Source organism: Nerophis ophidion, linkage group LG03, assembly GCF_033978795.1.
Source record: "Nerophis ophidion isolate RoL-2023_Sa linkage group LG03, RoL_Noph_v1.0, whole genome shotgun sequence".
Classification (NCBI taxonomy): domain Eukaryota; kingdom Metazoa; phylum Chordata; class Actinopteri; order Syngnathiformes; family Syngnathidae; genus Nerophis; species Nerophis ophidion.
Window position 1 is genome coordinate 18,738,281 of NC_084613.1, and position 19,385 is coordinate 18,757,665.

General features: G+C 37.3%; 1 protein-coding gene across 2 annotated transcripts in view; it reads right to left on the reverse strand.

Annotated features, from left to right (window-relative positions):
* LOC133549260 (transcription factor SOX-6-like) overlaps positions 1-19,385 on the reverse strand; it is a 265,313-nt gene that overhangs the window by 27,309 nt on the left and 218,619 nt on the right. For both annotated transcript variants that reach the window (XM_061894490.1, XM_061894489.1), the window contains exon 12: positions 18,434-18,690. In XM_061894490.1, the coding sequence (XP_061750474.1) occupies positions 18,434-18,690 (257 nt within the window). The remainder of the gene's footprint in view (positions 1-18,433; positions 18,691-19,385) is intronic.

Genomic DNA, 19,385 nt, shown 5'->3' on the forward strand with positions numbered 1-19,385 from the left:
ATTGACAACACTCGCGCTCTTCAAATATGTTAACTTTTGACACGGGAGCTGCTTGCACTTGTTCCATGATGGCATCAACCGGAGAAAATGTTGATCCAAAATCAGAGAAGAAACAGAAATGATCTATTTATTTTGTTTTTATTTATTCATTTATTTATTTAAAATCAAATCAAATCAAATTAAAACAAATTTAAACTATACAGCACTTTTCATGCTCAGGCAGATGGCAAACACAAAGTGCACACACACACACACACACACACACACACACACACGCACACACACACACACACACACACACACACTTAGCACAATTAACAATAAAAAAACAAAAAAAAAAACACTAGAGAATTGACACAATTTAAAGGCCTACTGAAACCCACTACTACCGACCACCAGTCTGATAGTTTATATATCAATGATGAAATATTAACATTGCAACACATGCCAATACGGCCTTTTTAGTTTAGTAAATTGCAATTTAAAGTTTTCCGCAAAGTGTCTTGTTGAAAACGTTGCGGAATGATGACGCTTATGTTGACGCGTGCTTGTGACGTTATTGGTTGGTGCGGACATTTTATCCAAGCACCACTCACGGTTAAAAGTCGTCTGATTTAATCGCATAATTACACAGTATTTTGGACATCTGTGTTACTGAATCTTTTGCAATTTGTTCAATTAATATTGGAGACTATAAAGAAGAATGCTGTTGGTGAAAAGCGGTGGTTTGCAGCTGTCTTGAGCAACACAAACACAGCCGGTGTTTTTTTGTTTGTTGTGAAGCTTTAATATTGAACCAAGCGGTCAAGTCTAGTGCTTCACTCTAACTTTCCTTATCCACAAATCTTTCATCCTCGCTCAAATTAGAGGGGAAATCGTCACTTTGTCGTTCCGAATCGCTCTTGCTACTGGTGGTTATGATTATAAACAATGTGAGGATGTGAAAAGCCCTACAACCCGTGACGTCACGCGCACATCGTCTGCTACTTCCAGTACAGGCAAGGCTTTTTTATTAGCGACCAAAAGTTGTGAACTTTATCGTGGATGTTCTCTACTACATCCTTTCAGCAAAAATATGGCAATATCGCGAAATGATCAAGTATGAAACATAGAATGGACCTGCTATCCCCGTTTAAATAAGAACATCTAATTTCAGTAGGCCTTTAAATGATAACAATATGATCATATATATGTTAAAACTAAAATATAAATATTACATTAAGTTATGAGTTAATAAAAACATAACTATTAGACAATACTAGTATAAATGTTAATGATTAACATAAAAAGACACTTAAAAACCATAAAATGATCAAGTATTTATTTATTTAATTATTCATTCATTTATTAATTAATAATGTTTTTATTCATCTATTTTTTTAAATGTATTTATCTATTTATTTATGTATTCTTTGATTTATGTAATACTTTATTTATTTATACATTTATTCATGTATACCTTTAAACATTTATTCATTCATTCATTACTTATTTATTTAGTTACACTTTTATGTATTAATTTATTTATTTATTCATTCCCTTCATTCATTCATATATTTATTTTTTGTTCACATATTTATTTGTTTATCCATTTATTAATACATCTATCCATTAATTTATTGATTGATTTATTTGTTGGTATATTTATTCATTCATCCATCCATCCATTTTTCTACCGCTTGTCCCGTTCGGGGTGGCGGGGGTTCGCTGGAGCCTATCTCAGCTACATACAGGTGGAAAGCAGAGTACACCCTGGACAAGTCTTTATTCATTAATTTATGTATTTATTCATTCATTTATTTATTGATTCTTTTATTTATGTAATAATTTATGTATTTGTACATTTATTCATGTATGTATTTGTACATTTATTTATTCATTATTATTTATTTATTTATTCATTTGATTAGTTACTTTTTTATGTATTTATTAATGTATTTATTCATTCCTCCATTCATTTATTTATTCATGTATCTTTCTTATTTACTTATTTACTATTCTCCCGAATTTCTCCCGATTTCCACTAGGAAAACAATATTGGGGGCGTGCCTTTAGGCACTGCCTCTAGCGTCTTCTACAACCTGTCGTCACGTCCGCATTTCCCTCCGTACAGACAGCATGCCGGCCCAGTCACATAGTTTATGCAGCTTTTACACACACATTGACCAAGGCATACTTGGTCAACAGCCATACAGGTCACACTGAGGGTGGCCATATAAACAACTTTAATGCTGTTACAAATATGCACCACACAGTTAACCCACACCAAACAAGAATGACAAACACATTTCGGGAGAACATCCGCACCGTAACACAACATAAACACTACAGAACAAATAACCCAGCACTAACTCTTCCGGGACTCTACAATATACACACCCGCTACCACCAAACCCTGCTCACCTCAACCCCCCCAATCTCCTGAATTCGGAGGTCTTATGGTTGGCAAGTAAGGGTATGGGTTTGAACTCACGACTTACCCATCTCAGGGCGGACACTCTAACCACAAGGCCACTGAGCAGTGGGAGTGACGCGCTAACAGCCAATCAGGGAACAGTATCAACTATCATTTTGGTTTATTCTTAAATAAAAAATTAAAAATGAAGACACTGAGGAAAGAGGTCACCTGTACAGAATGGCAGTTTCTAGGATTTTTTAAAAAGGGACCGTAGTCAGACCAATGTGGTCTGTAAATGGTGCTCACCCTTTAGAGCACAGCTGTAACTTCCTGGCACTAAACCTGCAGACAATAGTTCTCCTCAGGTTTGTGTATGTTTACATTTTCACACTGTAGGTCATAAAACACATCAACAATTATCAAAATTTGAGGTTTTAAGTCTTAAAGGGGAACATTATCACCAAACCTATGTAAGTGTCAATATATATCTTAATGTTGCAGAAAAAAGACCACGTATTTTTTTAACCGATTTCAGGACTCTAAATGGGTGAATTTTGGCGAACTAAACGCCTTTCTATTTATCGCTCTCGGAGCGATGACGTCAAAACGAGATGTCGCCGAGGTAATAAAACCGCCATTTTCTCAAACACATTACAAACACCGGGTCTCAGCTCTGTTATTGGCCGTTTTTTCGACTATTTTCTGGAACCTTGGAGACATCATGCCTCGTCGGTGTGTTGTCGGAGGGTGTAACAACACTAACAGGGAGGGATTCAAGTTGCACCACTGGCCCAAAGATGCGAAAGTGACAAGACATTGGAAGAAATTTGTCCAAAATACAAGGGTGTGGGGAAAGCCGACGAAATGGTCAGTCGTTTCTTCCGCACACTTTACCGACGAAAGCTATGCTACTATAGAGATGGCAAGATTGTGTGGATATCCTGCGACACTCAAAGCAGATGCATTTCCAACGATAAAGTCAAAGAAATCTGCCGCCAGACCCCAATCGAATGTGCCGGAGTGTCTGCACATTTTACCAGCGATGCTAAGGCAGACATGGCACAGAGATGTATGGATAACCTGCAGATGCATTTCCAACAATAAAGTCAATTAAATCACAAAGGTGAGTTTTGTTGACGTTGTTGACTGCCAGCTAATCAATGCTAACATGCTATTTACCGGCTAGCTGTATGTACATTTGTAGCTATATTTGCAGCCAGCGTTTCCCTCCACCCACATTTAATGGCAAACAAACACTTACCAATCGACGGATTCAAGTTGATCCAGTGTCACACGATGCAAAACTTCCGATCGTTTGGTCGGCATATTTTACCGGCGATGCTAAGGCAGACATGGCCGAATAGCGTCAATAGCTCTTCACTCAATAGCTTCAGTTTCTTTTTCAATTTCGTTTTCGCTATCTGCCTCCATACTCCAACCATCCGTTTCAATACATGCGTAATCTGTTGAATCGCTTAAGCCTCTGAAATCAGAGTCTGAATCCGAGTTAATGTCGCTATATTTTGCTGTGCTATCCGTTTGTTTGTATTGGCATTATTGGATGACGTCACAGGAAAATGGACGGTGGCTTCACAGATAGCGAAAATCAGGCACTTTAAAGCCTTTTTTCAGGATATTACAGGATGGGTAAAATTTTTTAAAAAACTTCGAAAAATAAAATAACCCACTGGGAACTGATTTTTATTGGTTTTAACCCTTCTGAAATTGTGATAATGTTCCCCTTTAAAGTCCAAGATTTTACACCAATGAATGTCATTCTGTGTTTGAGCTGTAGTTTGTCTTCTGGATCTAAAATGAAAGGAAATATATGAATAGACACCAACAAAAGACTACAGTGGATTTTTATTCTGTTTTTAATCATGCTACTTTTAACGGAGAAATGACTGGAAACGTGACACAAAAGACTCACTTGCGACCTTTTGTTTGACGTTAAATAATGAATTCTGAGCAAAGTCAGACACATTTTTTAATCAAACTGAGCAAGTTAGTAAGTACGTAAAAGTGTGTTTAATCCTTCATATTCTCGGTGTGTGTGTGTTCCGTGCTAACAATAGCATTAACGACAGAGCAGCAGCTCCCGAAACCAGGCACTCACATCTTAAGTGGGCTGTTCTAAAGCGAACACACACACACACACACACACACACACACACACACACACACACACACACACGCTCTATTTGAGTGGTCTTTGGCAGGCGCGAGGCAGCTGGAAGCAGTGTAAGCGTAAGGTGATACTCGACAATACCACTAACTGGCCAGGCCTCACGTCTGTACACCAGCTAGAGTGACAGTCTACACACACACACACATCAACACACACACCCAGTTAACTCTGCGGCCTATGTTTCACATTAATGCACTGTGACAGAAATACACAAACACAAAGTCAAACAACACAAAAAGACACAGAACACTGGTTTTACTACGCACTTTTGTAATTATATATATATATATATATATATATATATATATATATATATATATATATATATATATATATATATATATATATATATATATATATAATGATGACAGAGGTCTGTAATTTTCATCATAGGTACACTTCAACTGTGAGAGACAGAATGTGAAAAAAAATCCAGGAATTCACATTGTAGGAATTTAGAAAAATTTATTTGTAAATTATGGTGAAAAATAAGTATTTGGTCAACCATTCAAAGCTCTCACTGGTGGAAGGAGGTTTTGGCTCAAAATCTCACCATTCATGGCCCCATTCATTCTTTCCTTAACACGGATCAATCGTCCTGTCCCCTTAGCAGAAAAAAAGCCCCAAAGCATGATGTTTCCACCCCCATGCTTCACAGTAGGTGTGGTGTTCTTGGGATGCAACTGAGTATTCTTCTTCCTCCAAACACGACGAGTTGAGTTTATACCAAAAAGTTCTATTTTGGTTTCATCTGACCACATGACATTCTCCCAATCCTCTGCTGTATCATCCATGTATCCATTTTGGTACAAACTCAACTCATCGTGTTTGGAGGAAGAAAAATCTGGATAGAAAATATATAAGTTGAATATTAAAATGTTGAATGTGTACAAAATATAAGCAAATCATTAAATATGTATCCACATATTTGTCTTTTTAATTATATTGATTACATTTATATACATATTTTATACATATTACTGTACAAAATCTGGACAAAAAATATATAATTTTAATGGTCAAATATGTAATATGTATAAAATATAAGCGAATAATTGTATATTCATCCCAATTTTTTTAAATTTATTTTAATTGATTAAATGTATATGTATTGTATATGTATTATTATAAAAAGAAACTGGACAAAAATATATAAACTTAATATTAAAATATTTAATTTGTATAAAATATAAGCAAATAATTTAATATTAATCAACGGGTTTTTTTATTTATTTATATTGATTAAATTTATATTGATTAAATCTATATTTATTTTATATAATTTTTATGCAAAATCTGGACAAAAATATATAAGTTTAATATGTGTTTAAAGTATAGGCCATCGATTTCATATTAATTGAAGTTGTTTTCTGTTTAATTATATTGATTAAATGTATATGTATTATATATATATATATATTATACAAAATTTGGGTAAAAATATATAATTTTAATAATACAATGTTTAATGTGTATAAAATGTAAGCAAATAATGCAATATTAATCTACGTTTTTCTTTTTAATTATATTGATTACATATATATATATTTTATATATTTATTACAATAAAAAATCTGACCAAAAAAATATATAATTTTAATATTAAAATGGTTAATGTATATAAAATATAAGCAAACAATTTCATATTAAACCACATGTTTTCTTTTTACTTATATTGATTAAATTCACACGTATTTTGTATTCAAAAATCAGTTTAATGTTAAAATATTGAATGTGTTAAATAATAAACAAATGTTACATATGTTTTTATACATGTTTTTACTTTAAATTGCATTGTTATATTTAAAATATAGTTTAAATTATATATTTTAAATTATTTGATTTAGATTTGCTTTTATATATATATATTCTGATATTTTCTGAATGATTTAATAATTGTTTAATTTAATACAAATATATTCAAAATTATATTGTTTATTAACATTGTGTTAATTAAAACATTTGAATCATCAATCATTCAAAGTTTATTTATATTGCCCTTAACCACAAACGCCTCAAAATGCCTTAAATATTTTTAAACTATATCAAACTTTGATGTATTTTGCATTTTTACTACAGTGCATGTTATATGTTTAGACTTTAAATACATTTGATAAAATGTATTCTAATGCAATATTATTATTGCATGCTGTTTTATTTTTGTGAAGCAGAAAATGAAGCTGATACTATTCCTACAAAAACAATTTTGTTAAGGTCTTTTATCGGCTCCCTCCCCCAAAAAAGGATCCGTCGAAGGCCGTCAGGTTAGAGCGAGCAGAGAAAGCGACGCACACGTGGAAGGTGAAGAGCCAGGCTGAGTCACACGGCGCTCCGCATCCAGAAAGTTCCACCCATGAAGAGTTGAAGACAAAGCGGAGCCTTTGAGCGCCAACACATAAAGGGCAACGCTCCATCCCAAAGGCAGCAACAAAGAGTCTCTGAGACGCTGTTGCTATGGCAACCAACAAGGACAACAAACACCAGCATGGCTCATCAAGCGGAAACAATTACTTGATTTTTTTATTTTTTTCCCTCATCATTAATGGCTGAACGGCAAGGTTTGTTTTAGTTTTATTCATTATTGTATCCGTGCTAGTACTGCTTTAAGACTGCAGGGAAGTCGGAAGTTTCCCGATATGGCCGACACCAAGGTGTTAACACGCTTGCCGGGAAAACAGGCGTACTCGTAGCGTACTACGTGTAAAAAACGCTCTCATTCTTCGTGCTAACAAAGCAAGTGATCAGAAGTGAGGCCCCACTTCATGCTAATTAGATATGCCATTATTAACTATTTTATAGAACGATTTCAAAACCTTCAAAAAAACTAAGACGTTACAGTCAGAGAGCTGGTGTGTAATAGGTACAATACTTACAGTACGAACACTTTGTAGAGCACAACAAAATAACTGGCCCATTCAATTTGATGGCAAAGACTATTTCCTAGGACAAACTGAAATGCATGCATACTTGCAAAGTGTGATAAAACCAGATTTAACGACTGTAAAGCATGGTTATCTTTATTAGCTTACTGTTAAAAATGTTTCATTGTATTAATAAACTAATTAACATTTATTACTAAAGTTGGGTGCGACTCACATTTAAACTGATGCGGTACCAATTCCCGGTACATGGGAATCGCTAGCAGTACTCGACCATAGCAATTTTTGGTACTTTTGTGCATGTTAATACATGCCAAATCTTTCATAATCAATGTTATTTTATTTTAATATGAAATTTTAAAATGAGATGATTATGATAACTGTGCTGTCCAGTTGTCATATCCTGTTTTATTATTACATTTGAGTCATTAGATGGCAGTAACTTATAGGCTATCTATGCTATGTTGTCCAAAGAGGAAGATGAATGTGTTACGTCGCGCCCTACAAAGTGTTTATACTGTAAGTATTGGGCTTATCACACACCAGCTGTTTGATTGTAACATTCCTCTTAGTTGTACAAACCCTGTTTTCATATGAGTTGGGAAATTGTGTTAGATGTCAATATAAACAAAATAAAATGATTTGCAAATAATTTTCAACCCATATTCAGTTGAATATGCTACAAAGACCACATATTTAATGTTCAAACTGATAAACATTTTTTTTTGTTTTTTTTTCAAATAATCATCAACTTTAGAATTTGATGCCAGCAACACGTGACAAAAAAGTTGGGAAATGTGGCAGTAAATACTGATAAGGTTGAGGAATGCTCATCAAACACTTATTTGGAACATCCCACAGGTGTGCAGGCTAATTGGGAACAGGTGGGTGCCATGATTGGGTATAAAAACAGCTTCCATGAATTGTTAAGTCATTCACAAACAAGGATGGACAAGGGTCAGCAATTTGTAAGAAAATTGTCAAACCGTTTTAGAACAACATTTCTCAACGAGCTATTGCAAGGAATTTAGGGATTTTACCATCTACGGTCCGTAAAATCATCAAAAGGTTCAGAGAATCTGAAGAAATCACTGCAAGTAAGCAATGATATTACGGACCTTTGATCCCTCAGGCGGTATTGCATTTAAAACCGACATCAGTGTGTAAATGATATCACCACGTGGGCTCAGGAACACTTCATAAAACCAGTGTCAGTAACTACAGTTGGTTGCTACATCTGCAAGTGCAAGTTAAAACTCTACTCTGCAAAGCGAAAGCCATTTATCAACAACACAAAGGAACATGTATACAAATTGGAAAAGTGTTCTGTGGTGTGACGAGTCCACATTTCAAATGATATTTGGAAACTGTGGACGTGGTGTCCTCCGTAACAAAGAGGAAAATAACCATCCGAAATGTTATAGGCGCAAAGTTCAAAAGCCAGCATCTGTGATGGTATGGGGGTGTATTAGTGCCCAAGGCATGGGTAACTTACACATCTGTGAAGGCACCATTAATGCTGAATGGTCCACACAGGTTTTGGAGCAACATATGTTGTCATCCAAGCAACGTTATCATGGACGCACCTGCTTATTTCAGCGAAAAAATGCCAAGCCACGTGTTATAACAGCGTGGCTTTGTAGTAAAAGAGTGCGGGTACTTTCTTGGCCCGCTTGCAGTCCAAACATGTCTCACATCGAAAATGTGTGGCGCATTATGAAGCGTAAAATACGACAACAAGACCCCGGACTGTTGAACAACTTAAGCTGTGCATTAAGCAAGAATGGTAAAGAATTCCACTTTCAAAGCTTCAACAATTAGTTTCCTCAGTTCCCAAACGTTTATTGAGTGTTGTTAAAAGAAAATGTGATGTAACACAGTGGTGAACATGCCCTTTCCCAACTACTTTGGCACGTGTTGCAGCCATGAAGTTCTAAGTTAATCATTATTTGCAACAAAAAATAAAATTTATGAGTTTGAACATCAAATATCTTGTCCTTGTAGTGCATTCAATTGAATATGGGTTGAAAAGGATTTGCAAATCATTGTATTCCGTTTATATGTACATCTAACACAATTTCCCAACTCATTTGGAAACAGGGTTTGTAGTTTTCAAATTCCCAAATTTGGAGGTGTTAAAATTGGCATGTTAAATTGCTGATGCTAATAGTGGCATGTCAAAAGTAAAACCAATGTAAATTAGCATCAAGCTAGCGAATCTTGGAAGAGTGGCGCCTTACTTTACGTTTCTTTTGAAAATCGCAACATTTCTTAGAGAGATTTAGTCTGAGTGCTGCTCGACTGATTGTTCACGTGAGCCGGTGTTTAGTTTGCAACTGGACGTGGCGTCACAAGCCATAAAGGAATCCAAATATGGCACCGTTTGATTTTACGTGAATTAATACGGTAGTTCGGAATTCAGCCGTTGCCTATAAAAGATCCCAAATTGAAATATTATAATTTTCCGACTGTACAGTAAGCCTCCACCGCTTTTCCCCACACTTTGAAACCTGCAGTGTACACAAAGCTGCAGCTAAGTTATAGATTTTTTTTTCCAGGTTTACGAACTTCAGTCACGCCAACAACATCGCACATCACACCAGTGAAATGGTTGAAGGGTCACGGTGGGCCGACGAAACTGTTCACGTTAAACCACACAATCGTTCAGTTGGCCATTTAGAAAGTTATGCACTCACGCTCAACGTAGCGATTACCCAACGAAACGCACGCAATGCAGCTTTCAAATTGAAGGGAGCACAAGGAAGATGACCTCTATAGTCCGTATATTATGATAAAACCTCTTCAAAACATGTTACAAACATTTGACGTAAGGAAGTGTTTAGTCGACCTAAACATAAAAAAAAAAAAAAAAGATTCTTGAAAAATGTGCATCAATTCAGAATAATAATAAATATAAATATATATATATATATATATATATATATATATATATATATATATATATATATGTATATATATATATTGTCACCGTTAATGACCATCATGATAAAATGTATTTTAATTGGCTTGCACAAAATATATTTCTATTCTATTCTATTCTATTCTATTCTATTCTATTCTATTCTATTCTATTCTATTCTATTTCCTTCTGAGAAGAAATGCACAACATTTACGGGAAACTAGAAAGTGTGAATTAAAAAACAAACGAACAAATAAAATCCATCCATCCATCCATTTTCTACCGCTTTTCCCCGCAAATAAAATACAAATAAAGAATATTTTACTTTTGGCATTTGTAGCTAAGTATATAAATTTTAGATTTTAAAGGGGAACTGCACTTTTTCATAAAATTATGTAATATGTTCAATATTTACCGTATTTCGATATATTAAACAATTTTCCAGGATTGATTTTCATAGCAGTGCACGTCTGACGCGTGACAAGGTACGTGTTACTTCCGTAATCAAACTTAAGTGTTTTCTAAATTTTTTCTGAATTAAAAAACAAACAAACAAATAAAATCCATCCATCCATCCATTTTCTACCACTTGTCCCCCAAATAAAATACAAATAAAGAATATTTTATTTTTGGTATTTGGAGCTAAGTACATCAATTTTAGATTTTAAAGGGGAACTGGACTTTTTCATAAAATTATGTAATATGTTCAATATTTACTGTATTTCGATATATTAAAAACAAATCCGGGATTGATTTCTATAGCAGTGCACGTCTGCCGTCTGGCAACGTACGTGTTACTACTTCCATGATCAAACTTGAGTGTGTTTTCTAATCACAACAGACTTAGTAACAGACTACAAAGACAACTATTTTTTCACAAACAAGGATTCACAACCTTATCTTTTTGAGGTTTAATGCACTGAGGATAAACTGCTGCTTCTAGAAGCCATTATGAAGGAAGAGGGTGAAACTTTGTAGCAGACGGAAGATGGCAGAGTGAAGAGAAAGTGACTCGAAGCTGCAAAATGTGGAATTTGAAGCCAAGCTAAAGCAACATAAATGGAGTGCTTACCCAAATAAACCGGGGGGGAAATTCCCCCTTAAACAGACATTATACATTGAGTGAATCACGCTTTATAATGATCAAGATACAAGCAGCACGTCATATGTGATATTGCAACTACAGTACATATGCTGTCTGGCTAGCTATGTACAAAGAAAATACTTTACAGATACTGTAATATGATCGTTCATGTTTTTCACTCAGTACAGATTGCTGTCCTATCGCATTGTGTTGTGTGTTACAAACTCAAATGCCTTTCGTGTTGTCATAGAAGCTAGTTTATCTCTTTGCCGTAGTTAGCTTTTACGGTTAATACCGTAACAGCTTGGTTATTGAACAGGTTACGGAACGTAAATGAAGTATGTGGAGGGACGGAGCCGGCGAGCCGACAGCGGGATAGGACGAACGCCGGTTCTACCAGAGATGGCGGCCAGGAGGCAGGGCATGCGGCGGCCAGGAGGCGGGACGCACTCGGAGCGACGCTGCAGCCAGCCAAGTCAGGTGCGTACACGACACACCTGCGCTCAATCTCTTCATCTTCTACTGCAGTATAAAAGGGGAGAGGGAGGAACGATCGGCGCAGAAGTAGGCGAGGAAACCACGGCAACCAAAGACCACGAGTACGACGAGCGAGACCCAGAGCGAGATGAGCCCCCGCAGCAGACGCAGACACCGGACACCAAAAGGTGTGCCGCGACCAGCATGAAGAGCCCGCGCGCTAGAAAGTGGCGCGACTGAATGGCCAGAAGACATGATTATTGAAATAACAAATCAGAGTCAAACCTGCTACGATGCGTCTTGTATCTATCGGCACTGCAACCCACACGGTGACGGCAGGAGACACGTCACATTGAAGTCACATCGGGACGGCGTGGCGCAGTGGAAGAGTGGCCGTGCGCAACCCGAGGGTCCCGGGTTCAAATCCCACCTAGTACCAACCTCATCACATCCGTTGTGTCCTGAGCAAGACACTTCACCCTTGCTCCTGATGGGTGCTGGTTGGCGCCTTGCATGGCAGCTCCCTCCATCAGTGTGTGAATGGGTAAATGTGGAAGTAGTGTCAAAGCGCTTTGAGTACCTTGAAGGTAGAAAAGCGCTATACAAGTACAACCCATTTATTTATTTAAGTATTATTGACGGTTTTTGAACGCATTTTTAAAGTGATTTAGAGGTCAAATTGATTGCTCTCATTAGCCAGATTGCTAGACACCAAGAACCAGACGATTTTTCCATGTTAGACTGCAAAAAAAAAACACTTTTGTCTTCTCATCTCTCGTAATGATTGTGAACGATAGGCAAAATTCACAAAAAAAAGTCCAGGACTTAAATTGTGAAAGAATAAATACCGTTATTTTAGTTGATTTATTCTTTTAATCTTCCCCGAGAAACTTTTCAAGTGTATTCTTTAATATCTTCATATCATCTTGGAAAACATTTTTCATGTTTATTTGGAGCAGATATCAGACTTCATTGCTGATTTTTTTTTATATATATAGCTGGACCCGCGGCAGACAGCCCCCCCTTAAAACATCAACAATTTATGAGCGTTTTTTGCTTTCTAACACACGCTCAAATGTTTATCTAAATAAAGAAAATCGACTTGGGAGTGGAATATATTCCTCCGTAAGATGCAAACAAGTCCGAAAACATTTGTAAAAACAGTCCCTCCTTGGAAGGCACCAGTCCTGACCTACTTGGGCTGGCGGGGTTCAAAGGCTCCGCCCCCTAAAATATTCATGATGGGTTAGCATCCTCGTGCTCAGCGGTGGCCTGATCACACCCGTCTGATCACTGCATACATCCCCTCTGGAACCCACATAAAATCATGGGGGGGGTCCACTGTCACGCGCAACCAATTTTTTGGGGAGGGGGGGGGGCACTGACACGCACACACAGCAAAAAAAAAAACAGTCATCTGAAGCTGACAAACAGCAAGTGTAAGGCCAAAAGAATCACTTGTCATGTCACCAGCTGCTCGCCGTTCAAATCTGTTGGCTTCTGGGTGGCCGTGAAGATCTCACACACACACACACACACACACACGCACACACACCCCAGTCAACGCGTATACACGTTCCTACACCAGGCGGAAGCCTCAATAAACTTGGCCGGAGCGCAAGGCAAGTGCCTCCATAGACGAAGAACCTCCTGTACTTGCACATTTCTCAACTCTTTTAAACAATTCTGAATCAAAACATCCGGCTATCTTTTTTTTTTTTTTTTTACACATATTCCAAATTCTAACTTTTCCCACATTTTCCACACGGCGTTCAAGTCAGCTCCAGCTCTGCAGTATTCACACACAATTTCTTACTTCTGCAGTTTTTTTTTCATGTTTCAATAATCGTCTAACATACACACAGCTTTCATGCAAAGTCCTAATAATAAACATAAATTCAAGACAGGGCTAAATTCGGCACTAACTAGAATTTTTGTTGTATCGTAATGATTTGTGCAGTCCTTTGAGACATTTGTGATTTGGGGCTATATAAATAAACATTGATTGATTGATTGATTGATCCATATTTTTTTATTAAAGGCCTACTGAAACCCACTACTACCGACCACGCAGTCTGTTTATATATCAATGATGAAATATTAACATTGCAACACCTACATTTCCCGCAAGTTTCTTCTTGAAAACGTCGCGGAATGAAGACGCATACGCGTGACGTCACGGACTGTCAGGAAATATTAGCGCTGCACCACTAGCGGCTAAAAGTCGTCTGCTTTAATCGCATAATTACACAGTATTTTGGACATCTTTGTTGCTGAATCTTTTGCAATTTGTTCAATTAATAATGGAGACTATAAAGAAGAATGCTGTTGGTGGAAAGCGGTGGATTGCAGCTGTCTTTAGCACCGAGACACAGCCGGTGTTTCTTTGTTTGTTGTGAAGCTTTAACACAGAGCGGTCAAGCGAAAATGTTTTCTCTACGTCAACCAGCATGTTTTTGGATGAGGGAAATTGTGATATATATCTTACCGGAGACATCAGTGGATTATTCGTCGTCCTGCAGCAGCTGTCATGTCAAAACAAGCAGCTGCGAGCTTGGCTCCTCGGCTTCTCTCTGAGACACTGCGTGTTCACCGCAGCCGTCTTTACAATCTTTAATGGGGAACATTATCACCAGACCTATGTAAGCGTCAATATATACCTTGATGGTCCAGAAAAAAGACCATATATTTTTTTAACCGATTTCCGAACTCTAAATTGGTGAATTTTGGCAAATTAAACGCCTTTCTGTTTATCGGTCTGTGGCGATGACGTCAGAACGTGACGTCACTGAGGTAATACAGCCGCCATTTTCATTTTCAACACATTACAAACACCGGGTCTCAGCTCTGTTATTTTCCGTTTTTTTGACTATTTTTTGGAACCTTGGAGACATCATGCCTCGTCGGTGTGTTGTCAGAGGGTGTAACAACACTAACAGGGAGGGATTCAAGTTGCACCACTGGCCCGAAGATGCGAAAGTGTCTGCCGCCAGACCCCCATTGAATGTGCCAGAGTGTCTCTACATTTTACCGGCGGTGCTAAAGCAGACATGGCACAGAGATGTATGGATAACCTGCAGATGCATTTGCAACGATAAAGTCAACAAAATAACAAAGGTGAGTTTTGTTGATGTCGTTGACTTATGTGCTAATCAGACATATTTGGTTTGGCGTGACTGCCAGCTAATCGATGCTAACATACTACGCTAATCGATGCTAACATGCTATTTACCGGCAGTGCTAGAGCAGACATGGCACAGAGATGTATGGATAACCTGCAGATGCATTTGCAACGATAAAGTAAAGAAAATCACAAAGGTGAGTTTTGTTGATGTTGACTGCCAGCTAATCGATGCTAACATGCTACGCTAATGGATGCTAACATGCTATTTACGCGGCGGTGCTAAAGCAGACATGGTACAGAGATGTATGGATAACCTGCAGATGCATTTGCAACTATATTACGTTTCCTTCCACCCACATTTAATGCGAAAAAAACACTTACCAATCGAAGGATTTAAGTTGCTCCAGTGTTACAAGATGCGAAAGTCCTGATCGTTTGGTCCGCACATTTTACCAGCGATGCTAACGCAGCTATTCGGCCATGCTATGGCTATGAATAACGTCAATAGCTATTCGCTCAATAGCTTCAGTTTCTTCTTCAATACTTTCATACTCCAACCATCCGTTTCAATACATGCGTAATCTGTTGAATCGCTTAAGCCGCTGAAATCCGAGTCTGAATCCGAGCCATTGTCGCTATATCTTGCTGTGGTATTCGCCATTGTTTGTTTGTATTGGCAGCACTGTATGACGTCACAGGAAAATGAACAGTGTCTTCGCAGAGAGTGAAAAAAAGGCACTTTAAAGCTTTTTTTTAGGGATATTCCGGGACCGGTAAAATTTTGAAAAAAACTTCAAAAAATACAACAAGCCACTGGCAACTGATTTTTATACTTTTTAACCCTTTTGAAATTGTGATAATGTTCCCCTTTAAAATCTCACTAAAACACTATTAAAACAATAAGCAGATGAGGTATCTTCCAGAATTATCCTAGAAAATGTGTCTAATTACATCTGAAACGCTCACACTGCCGCCGCCCGGAGCCGTCATTTTTTTTTCCTAGTCCTTCACTATCAATAACTTAATTCACGAATCTTTCATCCCCGCTCAAATTAATGGGGAAATTGCTGCTTTCTCGGTCCGAATTGCTCTTACTGCTGGTGGCTCCCATTATAAACATGTGTGGAGCCCTGCAACTTGTCACGTCACGCGCACATACTTCCGGTAAAGGCAGGGCTTTTTTATTAGCGACCAAAAGTTGCGAACTTTATCGTGGATGTTCTCTACTAAATCATTTCAGCAGAAATATGGCAATATCGCGAAATGATCAAGTACGACACATAGAATGGACCTGCTATCCCCATTTTGAGAAGAAAATCTAATTTCTGTAGGCCTTTAACATGACACACATGTTTTATACTTTTTTAACCAAACTTTAATTTAATTTGGTAAAAAAAATACATATTTTTACCAGGCTGGCACACTTTGTTTTCGCTACGTTTCTTCGAGCAGATGCCTAACTTTTATTGCCACGCACCACCAGGGTCAATTCAAATATTGAATGACTGTATTATTAGGAATAACGGAGCACGAAGGGGCTTGGAATATGCTTGTGGTCAAATGTAAAAGTTAATGGCTTTTTACATGCGCTTATTCGTGCAAAACAGTGTCAAGACAAATGCTATTTTCGCCACATTATTTGAGAAGCATTGCCCTAAATGGAGGGAAGAACTGTACTTAAACCAATGGAGTCCAAGTTAGGGCCCGCGGGGCCAAGTGTGGCTCTCTGGCGCGTTCATATTGGCCAGCGAGAAGTCACGTGTTTTAATAAGGGATCTAGCCTCCATCTTAATTCCGAATGCCTGGCAGTCAAAGTGCCAAAACTTTGCCCCCATCCTGAAGACACCGTGAACAATACAGGTGAATGACCATGAATTGCACTTTGAAGTGTACACAGCATAGCACAGCACTTCTACATATGGCGCAATCCAAACAAATAAACTAACACAAAAAGTCAACAAACTTGGTCACACAGGACACAAAGTGCTCACTGAACTTGGTGAGCATTTAAAAAAACAATGTCCATGCGCAACACATAATTCAAAATGATCCCCATTTGAAACCCTTGCAAGCCATGATAAGAAATGTGCCACTTATCCACTTTTGGCGCAATTTACCTGCTTGATATTTCTGATTGATTACAAAACTTTAAAGAGGTCGTCATGAAAGTAAACAACGGAGGAGTCCAACTTTCCCATACTCTTAATATCCAATTATAATATTAATTATACATATATATATATATATATATATATATATATATATATATATATATATATATATATATATATATATATATATATATATATGTATATATATATATATATATGTACCGTATTTCCTTGAATCGCTAATTAATTTAAAACCTCTTCTCACTCCTACGCTTACCAAAAGCGTGCGGTAAAAGTAAGCATGCGCTAATTATTTTAAAACCTCTTTTCACTCCGGCACTTACCAAAGGCATGCAGTGAAAATTTTGAGTGTGATGTAAGTTTGAACCTTAAATCCTACTGAATACCTCTTAATCTTCTTCCCTTTATGCGATTTCAAATTACCGGTATTGAAATCAGCCTCCTCCATTTTGAAAATGATGACAGGGAAGGTGTCATTCGTGACGTCACGAGTTTGACCAGGCGGTAATACTAAGCATGCGCTAATTATTTTGCGAAGCGAGTTTGACCCGGAAGTAATTCAAGGCAGGCGCATACTATATGCCCTGCGGTAATTCAAGGAAATACGGTGTGTGTATGTATATATATATATATATATATATATATATATATATATATATATATAGATATATATATATATGTATATATATATATGTATATATATGTATATATACAAATATATATATATGTATCTATATATATATATATATATATATATATATATATACGTGTGTGTGTATATATATACATACATACATATACATACATATGTATATATATATACATAGATATACACATATGTACGTATGTGTGTATATATATATATATATATATATATATGTATATATATACATATATATATATATTTATGTGTGTATGTAATATGTATATTGTTATTTATCCTTTTGGACATTTTGTCAAAAGGTTTGGACTCCCAAAAGTCAACATTGATATTTGTAAAGACTGAATGTTTGGTATTGGAAGGGAGGAAGTGGTGTACCTAATGCAGTGTCCAATGAGAAGAGGCGTAGTAAAAGTAGCACGGATAAAAGCACACCAGGGACACTGGAATGTGTCATGTGACATACAAACATGAAGCCCCTTCACGTGAGCGTACATGATTGCGTTCATCATCATCATCATCATCATCACGTCAAAGAGGACGCGCGTGGGGTCCGTCGCCATTTCTCACCTTGTTGCCGTTGTTGAGGCTCATGCTGCTCAGCGCCGACAGTTTGGCCTCCAGACTTTGGTGACCGGGAGGCGCTGCGGCGGGAGGAGGATGATGATGGTGGTGGTGATGAAGATGCGAGGGAGGCTGGTGCTGCGGGTGGTGGTGCAGCTGCTCTCTCTGGATCTGCTCCCTCATGTTCCTGGCCTCCTGGATGGCCTTCATCACGGCGTCCTGGTCCCCGAAGAGAGCCGTGGAGTTCAGGCTGGACAAGATGTCTGCGAGGACAAGAGCACCATGTCAATAAAAATATGTTCTTTATTGTCAACGTATCACATTTGGGACATAAATGTATTCCTAATTTGGAACAGGGTACAACATAACTAGCAATGATGGGGTAAACGATACTGATCATGAAACACAATAAGTGATGCTATGTCCCTCTGTACCTCCACGCGTGTGTGTGTGTGTGTGTGTGTGTGTGTGTGTGTGTGTGTGTGTGTGTGTGTGTGTGTGTGTGTGTGTGTGTGTGTGTGTGTGTGTGTGTGTCACTTTAAGAAAAAAGCATGTCAGCTCGTTACAAATAGGACATTGGTTTTTAGCTGCTTTAAAGGCCTACTGAAATGAGATTTTCTTATTTAAACGGGGATAGCAGGTCCATTCTATCCGTCATACTTGATCATTTCGCGATATTGCCATATTTTTGCTGAAAGGATTTAGTAGAGAACATCCACGAAAGTTGGCAACTTTTGGTGCTGATAAAAAAGCCTTGTCTTTACCGGAAGTGTGAGGGCTCCTCACGTCCTCACATTGTTTTTAATGGGATTCTCCAGCAGCAAGAGATATTCGGACCGAGAAAACAACAATTCCTCCATTAATTTGAGCGAGGATGAAAGCTTTGTTGATGATTTATTTTGATAGCGAAGGAATAGAAAAGAAAAAAAAAAAAAAGAAAAAAAAAGTAAAAAAAAAA